Below are 9758 nucleotides of genomic sequence, written 5' to 3'. Positions count from 1 at the left end.
TGGATGAAAAATCGAAAGGAATAAGCATCAGTTCGCATATTTCAATCACCTTCTTCGGCTCCGGCCGGCATACTACGATTTCCAGCTGCTTTACGAAGCGTTAGCAGGCTATGGATGGGATTGAAATATTCTCTTGGTGAATTGGGCTCTTTGTTATTATTTTAGTTTTTTCTTTTTTACTTTCAATTAACATACGCCATAGAGGCACCCTTGCGATCGAAATGCCGTACTCGCACAAAGAGGAATGCAGCGACTAGAGATGCTACAGCTAGCACCAACAACAGCATTACCAGGCCACCGACAAAGCTCGGCACCGACATACAAATCGTCTCAGGATCAGCAGATCGTGCCGATTGTATAACTACGGTCTCGTTGTTGGCATTATTGTTGAGCGCAAAGTTGACATCGCCCGGCGCCACCACCTGTATGGTACGACTTGTATTGACGTCGGTCATCTCTTGCGTGTCGCGCTTGTAAATCCTTGGTTTCATCACAATATCTATCGTATCACGTCGTCTACGCACGCCACGCAAGTCATCGAGTCCTTCAACCGAACGTGGTCGTCCACCCAGCGACACCAGATTACCACCTTCGATGTCATCCTTTCGCTTTACAGTGCTGTACTGGCCGGGTTGGCCCGGCAGTGGTGGTGGTGGCATATGCAACTCGTTTGCACTCTGTGGCGTCGCCTGTGAGCTTGGTAGTCCAGATTCGGGTGTTGTCACACCGGCTGTTTGCGCTTGCGGTGAAGGCACTACATCCGGTTGATTTTCCGAGTAGGCACCGGCGGCGTCAGCAGCTTGGTGGCGTGGATCTGGATAGGCCGCTGGCGGTAAGCCTCCACCCAGTGGATAATCGTTGCGTTCGTAGGCTTCGGGTGCGCCATATTCCGCTGAAAGCGCATTGTTGCCGATTTGTGGTACGCCATACTCACCACCTGGTAGTCCAGGTCCACACTTCGGTTCGGGGCAATTGTAGCGACACACTTGTATCACACACTGGAAGTGCACATTCATTGAGTCAGGGAATTTGAAGGCCTGGAAGTATGCGAAACTGACAACCGATGCTGATGGGCCAAAGTTCTTGATCTTCTGGAATTTGCTCATGATTTTCGGACGCACAACGCAGCCATTCTGATCGACCAATTGTATGGGTGCACGCTTACCGTCATGCGCCACACAATTGCGCACCAACATATCGAATTTGTTTTCATCATCCTTAATAGCCAAAACCATAGTCATTGTCTGACCAATTTTCACAATGCCCGACACCTCGGAGGCCCACGGTCCTTTGCCCACTTGAATTTGCATCCAACATTGCAGATTGTCGCCCAAAAAGTTTGCGGTCACAGCATGCAACATATCGACTTGGAATGGTCGGAATGTGACTGCTTTTTCGTAGAAATCATACCATGTGCAACGCAATTTTCTAGCCTGATCCCACACCTCTTGCACATACGGATCATATTGTATGATGATGGTGTTCTCCACATAGCTACCTGAGGGCGTAGGCGCACCATAACCCGCTGCATTGTGATTGGCTGAACTCGTCATGCCGCAGCTGTTGAGAAAGATCTCGAAGGTGGCGCTCAAGTGGCCGGTGCCGGGTTTCAGATGCACACAGTGTGGATCACTGTAGAAGCCCTTCGAAAAGATCATGCCATAGAAGGGACGATCGAATTCGATGTTCACACGCATATGCGTCTTTTCGCACTGCACCTGCAAATGTTTAATCTGTGGACTATCATTGGTGGCGGAGAGCGGCCAAGCATCGTCGGAGATTTCGTTGCTAACTCCTGCGGGTATGGGGCCTTGTTGGGCGGCGTATACGGGCGATGGTGCTGGTGGACCATAAACGGCTCTATGTTCGAGCGGTAACGATGCAGAGTCAACGTGTGGCCCTTCGCAGACAGCGTCCTGTGTGTGAAAGAGTAAAGGTGAGATTGTAAGAAAATTAAAACAAAAAACTGATTTTATTTTAAAGGTTTTAAAACATAAGAAATATTTAGTTAAAGAGTTTTTATGAATTTTTGAAACTATATAGTAGACATTTCAAAAACTATATATGCAGGTACGATTAAAATGTCGAGTTTTTAAGCTGACGTCTGCGTAACAATTAGCTCGAATTTAAAATGTCGAGTTTTTAAGCTGACGTCTGCGTAACAATTAGCTCGAAAAATGTTCAAGAGCTCTCAAAGTGAGCATAAATCTTGACTAAATAGGCTTCCAGACGAATTCAATCTGAAGTATGTAGGATATTTCAATGAAAAGTGAAATTAGGCCGCAATCAAAATTTAAATTAGGTAACGGGGATAAAATGTTTGTGATTTCGGTCCTATTTTATTCACTAAATTAATTTAAACCGCCTGTTCAGGCGCGACTGCTAACACCAGGCGCCTAAATGTATGCTATGTACTGCTGTATGTGCAAAAATTTCATGAATGTACTTCTCAACTGCCATGTAATAAATCTTTCTTAAGTTATAATTTGATGGCAGTTCAAAGTATGCTCTGATTCCATTCACCCACTGAACTCGAGAACGTTGGACAGCATAATCGACAGGGTTCAGGTGATTGCATCCCAATATCCTCCAGGCAACAGCGGCAGTAGCCATAAGATGGGATTTTTACTCTCACTGTTTAAATTCCGATGATCCCAAGTTTTTTTTTGTTTTTGGGAAGGTTAATTAGAAGTTTGTATCTTTTAAGATTGTACTCGCCAGTAAGCTCTTGGCCTGGTGGAGTCCTATACTACTATGTCAGTGTTTTTTCTCCTACATGCTTTTACTTTTTTAAGCTCTTCCCTAATTGTATTTTGGCCTATTGCAAAAAATTGTTCGGGAACTATCATGGTTTAAATCCATCTTAGAATCTTTGGACCCCCAAGAGTTGCCTGCTAAGCGCTTGCGCACCATTAGTGCCTTCGTAGCTTTGATGTGATCGCGCCAATGTGAGATCTCTACAAAAGCTTAGACCCAGGGTTAGACCCAGACACTTAACCTCGGTAGCTTTCACGGTTACCCTCGCCTTATCCAATCACCACTCGAGGGAATGTGTGATCTGTGATTAAATAGGGAAAAGTGGGAAACGTTTACCGTGGTGGCATTTAGTTTAAGTTAGCCTGATTGCGGTCCGTTTTGGGCCAGATCTCCCGGCAAAAATTCGTCATTAGTAGCAACTCAGTTTTAACTATTTTCTAAGTTTGTAAACTTTTACAGGCTTGAGATTTCAATCTAAATAGTATATTTAGCTAGTATATTGCAAATATACCGCTATTTTTTGCGCTGAGAATCGCTGAGAAAATCATTCCTTTCGGTGCTGTTAGATCGAAACACCTATCAGGTAAAGAAGTGTGTTGAGTTTTTTTTTTAAATAAAATTTAAGCATTTATAAAATCTTGAATTTGTAAGGGGTCTACTAATTTAAATTGTGGAACTAAATTTATGTTACCTTTTCCTACATTCACCAGCAAATCTTGAGGGTATTACTTAATGCCAGTCGTCTAATATGCAAATTGATAATAATGAAGCTATAAAATCAGATATGTATGACTGCTGTTGAAAACGTTTAATTTCGCAAATACAAGCGTTTTCCGACAATATTGCGGAAAATGATGAAAAAGCGCCTGCCTGTCAAAAGCTATTGTGGTTACGTAAGTGCGTATAGCACCGAGCGTGAAGAAAAACACGGCAAAAAAATGTTGGTGCCTCCAAGTTAAAAAAATTTAATTTTTTGATTAAGCTACCAACAAAGCACCGAAAGAATGTACACATGTGTGTACAGATAAACATGTGTAAGTGGGTATGTATATATGTATGTATGTATTAACGCCACTTGGCTGCCCCCTTAGTAGATTCGATACACTTCGCTGCTGAAAAAGTTACAAAACACAAAAAAAAAAAACAATGAATTCAGCAAAAAACCCAAGCCAGAAGTATAAGGTAACGAAATAAGCTGTAATCGTCCCACAGTTGCATAACAGCTAACCAAAGAGAAAGAGGTAACAGCCAAAAAAAGTTTCAAACCTTAAACGCCATTGTAAGGATAGGAAACCATAACGGCTATATGCAGCTGTATTTTGTGCTTTGTAAGTTTCAGGTAAACACGCCACCAAAAAAAAAACAAAAAATCGAGATTAACTGGCGTGTGCGACAGATTCGTTTATTTTTTTAAGAAAGAGGAAAAAAAGGAACAATGAGCAGCAACGATCAACTAAAATGACCAAAATGCAGTAAAATCCCAATGTTCGTCTGTAACATACATACAATTTTGTATTCATACATTAGGTCAGATCGGTGTATACCCGAGCGCACTTGTGCACAAGGGTATCATAAATTTGTTTACATAACGGTACAGAATGAAAAGAAAAGTCGATTAAGCCATGTCTGTCTGTCTGTCTGTCTGTCCGTCCGTCCGTCCGTCCGTCAGTGTACACGATAGCTCGAGCTAAAATTGAGATATCTCAACGAAATTTGGTATGTAGGTTGCTTTTTATCCAAGGTAGGTTGGTATTGAAAATGGGCGAAATCGTACTTCAACTTCCCGTGTAACGGTATTTTGGAAAAATGCAAAAACTACGATGTCTCAGTAAATATTAGATCCAAATTGTTGAAAATTAGTATAAAAAGTAGGATTTTGGGTACAAAATAATGTTATAAAATTTTTTGGAAAATGGGCGGGACTCCGCCCACTTATGATGAAAAGCCGTATCTCAGGAGCCGCTTCACCAATCCCTACCAAACTCGGTAGGAGCCTTGATTAGGGCACAGCTAAGAAATCTGTTGAAAATCTCTAAAATCCGGCAATAACCACGCCCACCCCCCATATAACGGAATTTTACAGAAACACGAAAACGTCGATAAAACAATAACTACTAAAGAGAATTCATTTAAAATCGATGATTGCAATAAATTAGCTGAAAATTAGATTATTATGCATTTTTGGATAATGGGCGTGGCACCGCCCCCTACTGACCACAAATGTGTTTGTTGGTAACCGATCAATTTCTACCCAACCCGGCGCACTTAATAGCTTTGGTACGGAAAAGCAATTCGTTGAAAATTATTCAAATTGGACTAAAATTACACCCGCCTCCCGTATAACGGTAGATTTCATAAATACAAAAACCCCGATATTTCACCAACTGAGGACGCTTCTTTACTCCAAGTTAATAGTTAAAACAATCTCTTAACAATATATAACACTGCTATAGACTTATAGGAATTGGGCGTGGCACCGCCCACTTTATGGCTACAAAGGTGTATCTCGGTAACCACTTTATCGATTCGTTCCAAACTTGATTCAGCATATTATTGAAAGTTTCTTAAGATTTTTTTCTTAAATTTTGGTCGATATATTTTTAGCGATAAAGAGTAGTCGAGTTTTTTCGATCAGATTTGGTAGACATATTGCATTAAATTTTTCGTTCACATTTAGCTTTTTTCGATAATTTTTAATAGATGTATTGATACATTTATACATATATTTATATTTTTTTTCGATAATATTAAGTCGATTCATTGACGCATTGCGCATTTTCTTCCAATATAAAAGAAAGTTTTGTTCATGCGCTACATGGAAGAAAACTGGCAACACCGTCGACAGAAAAAAAATCTGAAAAATCTACAGTAATTAGCGACTTCAAACTTGCACTTTATTATACTAAAATGGGCTATAAAACTACACACTCGAAATCTTGCTAAAAAATCTAATTAAAACAAATCAAAATATTGATGAACAGTTTTTTATGTTTAAATAGTTTTTGAGAACTTTGTGCAAGCTTTGAAGCTTTTATTTATGTAGTATCTGATATAGGTCGACCCATATTTTAAATGAAAGTCATTAACAATAAATAAATAAAGATAAATTGCCAACAGCATCGTTTTGAATCTTGATTCTATTATTTTTGATTTCATTTATCGTTATCGTATAAATGCGTTCATTAATATCAATATTGATATCATCCGATTTGGTTTTGATACCGATAGTAAATAAAAGTTAACAATAACTTTTCCTCCACAAAAATCTACCCATCCGAATGTACATACATACATTCAATATATATCATCCAAGTCTTTCGTATGCCTATTCCCAGCCTCTGCTGCTGAAAGTTAATTCCCAAACCTTAGGTAAATTAACCATGGCTGAGGTATGAAGTAAACGCAGCTTACATTAACAAATATTTACAACAGATATATGTACATATGTACATATATAGCTAGTATACATAGTATACTCGCATGTTTTGTTATTCATTTTACTATATGTATATGTACATATGTATGCAGATACCAATGTTCGTATGAATGTACCTATAACGCTGAAAAGATAATCTACACTTTTGTTATTGTAGAAATTTTCGACAGACGCTTTGGTAAGCTATCAGCGTCAGCTTGGCCGATATGTACGAACGAAGCGGATGTTGTGACTTTTAAGAGTGAACACACATATGTATGTACATACATGCATATACATATATATGTAAGTACAATACCCTATTATTTCAACGGTTAATGTATGTAGGTGCGTAATAGTTGTTGCTGGTGTTACAAATTTTCGGTCTTTATGTCGGAATGTTAAAATCGAAAGTGGTTTGGGGCGAAAACTCGTAAAAAGATAATAACAAAAATAAACAAAGGAAATGGAAAAAAGAGAGTGAAAAATATTTTCGATTGAAAAATATGTTGCAGATGTGAAGCTGCAATTTACGTACATATGTATGTAGATATGTACCTATATCCATGTAAAATGTAACGTATGTACTTATGTATGTGCGTTATGCACATGCTGATGTGAATTTCAACAGTCAAATTGGCAAGAACTGCATAGAGCTGTGGCGTTTGTCAGGCAAAATTAACCGCAATAAAAGAGACCGCTCTGTGAGTCATAACCTCCAGCCATAAATTAAGCGAAGTATTCAACAAAAGAACCAAACGATACCAAAAGTATTGAGAGCAGTTTGAATGGAAACAAAAAGCACACAAAAGACTCGGGAACGTTTTCGTAAAGAACAAAATGGGAACAAATATTCAAGAACTTCTCAATAAGAACATAATGAGAACGAAAATTTCTGGAACATTTCCATTGGGAATGAAATAAGAAGGAAAGTATCGATATCATTTTCAAGGAGGAGGAGGAGAACGTTTTGCTAGAGAACAAATCGAGAACAAAAGTTTTGAGAACTCATCCTTAAGAATAAGAGGGAAGTCCGTCCGGGTGATAAAAAATCGTTTCATTGCGAGCCATGATTGTTAATTCTAAGTCCGAGGAAACCGGCTCATTTCAACTTTTAGCTAAACTGTCCATTTATGGCAAAGATTTCCATTTTCCGTGCAAGAAAAGTTCGTTTCTTGAGTCTTTCGTTTACTTAATTTCCATAATTATCTTTCAGTTCTTTGTTGATTAATTTTAATATTCAACATTTTAAACTAATGCAACGCTATCAGAAAAATTTTGTTCTCGCTTCCATTTTACGCGAGTAGTTTGTTCCCGTTTCGTTCTCTGTCAGAACTTTCCTGAGTCATAAGAAAAAGTTGCTTAGACTTTGATTCCCTTTTTGTTCTTTGTCAGAACGTTTCGGAGAGTTGTTTCCCTTAAAAATATTCCCGAAAGTATTGTTCACATTTTGGTCATTTTGAGAACGTCCCCTAGGGGTTTGTTTTTATATTATTCCTGTTGAGAACGTTCCCGACAGTTTTGTTCTCACTTTCGTTCTTGTACAAACACTACCAAAGGTTTCGTTCTCATTTCGGTTTTCGACGTTTAGTTTCGATCATACCTTTGTTCTCGGTACCTCTTTTAATTTCATCAAAATCGAACGGTAAATAGAGTTTAATGAATATCTCACCTCTAGCGTCACCTAGTGGATTAATTTTTCGTATAAGTATTTTTCGTCACACCCCCATTATAGATACGTTTCTAATTTCATCCTTTTCTGAATAACTCGACTCATGCGACACCTAGCATAAAAAAAATCCGTGCCAAAAATCTAAAGAATATACTGTACAAATTTGATTGAAATCTGTTCATTACTTTTTGAGCCAAGTTTTAATAAAGAAAACGGTTACATTTAAACACTTTGTAAGAACTGAATTAACCGTCTCAGTACAAAAAAGCAGAAGCTGAAAATCAGAAAATTTGTTTTCCGGCTAATTTTGGGTCATCGATTCCAAAAATACAATCAAAAATTTTATATTCAGCATCGTTGTTCAGCGTCCTTTATATTGGACAATAGTACCCTAGATTTGTAGACAGGGATGTGATATTAATAATTTTTCTTTTTTCTTTTGCGAAATATATTTCAAAACTGAGAATAACATTTAACGTTTTTTTTCGGATCTCAATTCCACCGAAAAATAGTTAATTTGTTCCTATATATAACACTATTTAATATCAGCTTTTGTGAAACTTTTAACTTTTGTGAAAAAACACAATCAACTGCATCCCGAAAAGACGGTAAAAGAAATGCGGTAAATAAGAATTATATAATTTTCTCAAAGCAACTGTTATTTTAAAAACAAAAGCTCTTATTTAAGAAGAAGAGAGATTTAAGTACAAAAAAAAAGTTTGTCAAATATATTAGACGATTGTACTGAAATGGCGAAAAAAAATATTTCGATATTTTTATCGTTGTATTTATCGATACATTTACCGAAATGGTTTTCGATATACATAATTATCGATACATATTCGATTTTGTTAGTCATGTAACGGTCGATATACCCTCCAATATCTTGTAGTTATCGATATAATATTCGTTTTAACGTTATGCAAAAAGAAACTTAACTGGTTAATTGCTGCCAGTATTACCAGAGTAAACTTTATCCCTACTTAAAGGAAAAACGTTTCATATCAAAACACCTTTTAACACATAAAAATAAGCAAATTAAAATGCTTTGAGCACTCTCTAAATTTTTTTTTATTTCAAAATAAAAAAATTAGGGGTATATTTTTTCGGTATAGAACAATCCTAGGGGGTGAGAGCATAAAAGTTCCGACTTTACTTTTACACATGTATTTTTGGACCACCTACAATCTACATACATTTGCCGAAGAAACGCCTAAATTTTTTGTTTAGTGTTTAAAAGCAAAATTTGTAAATTAAGGACACAAACAAATGTACATATACGTACAAATGTATGCATGTGGGCCTAAGTTGCAGCAAGAAGGTAGTATGTCTTGTGATTAATTATGCGCGAAAAAATATGTATTTGTAAAAGAAAGTTAAAAGTTTACAAATCAGAGCATAACTGCGAAGCGCCAATTGAACGAATGGCAAAATAGGCATGCAATCTATGCACATAAAAATGTATGAGCAGATGTAGATATTTATGAACACAAGTATGTATGTATGTATGGTGAATAAAACGATAAGTTTGCTTAAACCAAAATACAGAGATTTTTTCTAGCACTAATCGTTAATCTAGTATCTTAAATATAATGCATATATCGCACAGCTTCTTCAAAAGGTGCACAACTAAAAAAAAAATAAAAATTAGGCTAATATTTTTTTTGCATAAGTCAATTAGTAGGATTTATCTAAAATGAATGAAAACCAGAAAACTACTAGTTATTATAACGGGTGATTTTTTTGAGGTTAGGATTTTCATGCATTAGTATTTGACAGATCACGTGGGATTTCAGACATGGTGTCAAAGAGAAAGATGCTCAGTATGCTTTGACATTTCATCATGAATAGACTTACTAACGAGCAACGCTTGCAAATCATTGAATTTTATTACCAAAATCAGTGTTCGGTTCG

At 37.2% G+C, this 9758-nt stretch overlaps 1 protein-coding gene across 2 annotated transcripts in view; it reads right to left on the bottom strand.

The window, feature by feature from the left end:
* Window positions 1–180: 180 nt before the first annotated feature.
* dyl (transmembrane protein dusky-like) overlaps window positions 181–9758 on the bottom strand; it is a 20033-nt gene continuing 10455 nt past the window's right edge. For both annotated transcript variants that reach the window (XM_017630951.1, XM_017630952.1), the window contains exon 3: window positions 181–1916. In XM_017630951.1, coding sequence (XP_017486440.1) covers window positions 183–1916 — 1734 coding nt within the window. In that variant the 3' untranslated portion in view covers window positions 181–182. The remainder of the gene's footprint in view (window positions 1917–9758) is intronic.

Source organism: Rhagoletis zephyria, unplaced genomic scaffold (assembly GCF_001687245.7).
Source record: "Rhagoletis zephyria isolate East Lansing unplaced genomic scaffold, Rhagoletis_zephyria_1.1 Rzeph_scaffold_08256, whole genome shotgun sequence".
In the NCBI taxonomy this organism is placed as follows: Eukaryota; Metazoa; Arthropoda; class Insecta; order Diptera; family Tephritidae; genus Rhagoletis; species Rhagoletis zephyria.
Note: the sequence above shows the minus strand (reverse complement) of the source record. Positions and strands in the feature narration are given on the sequence as shown.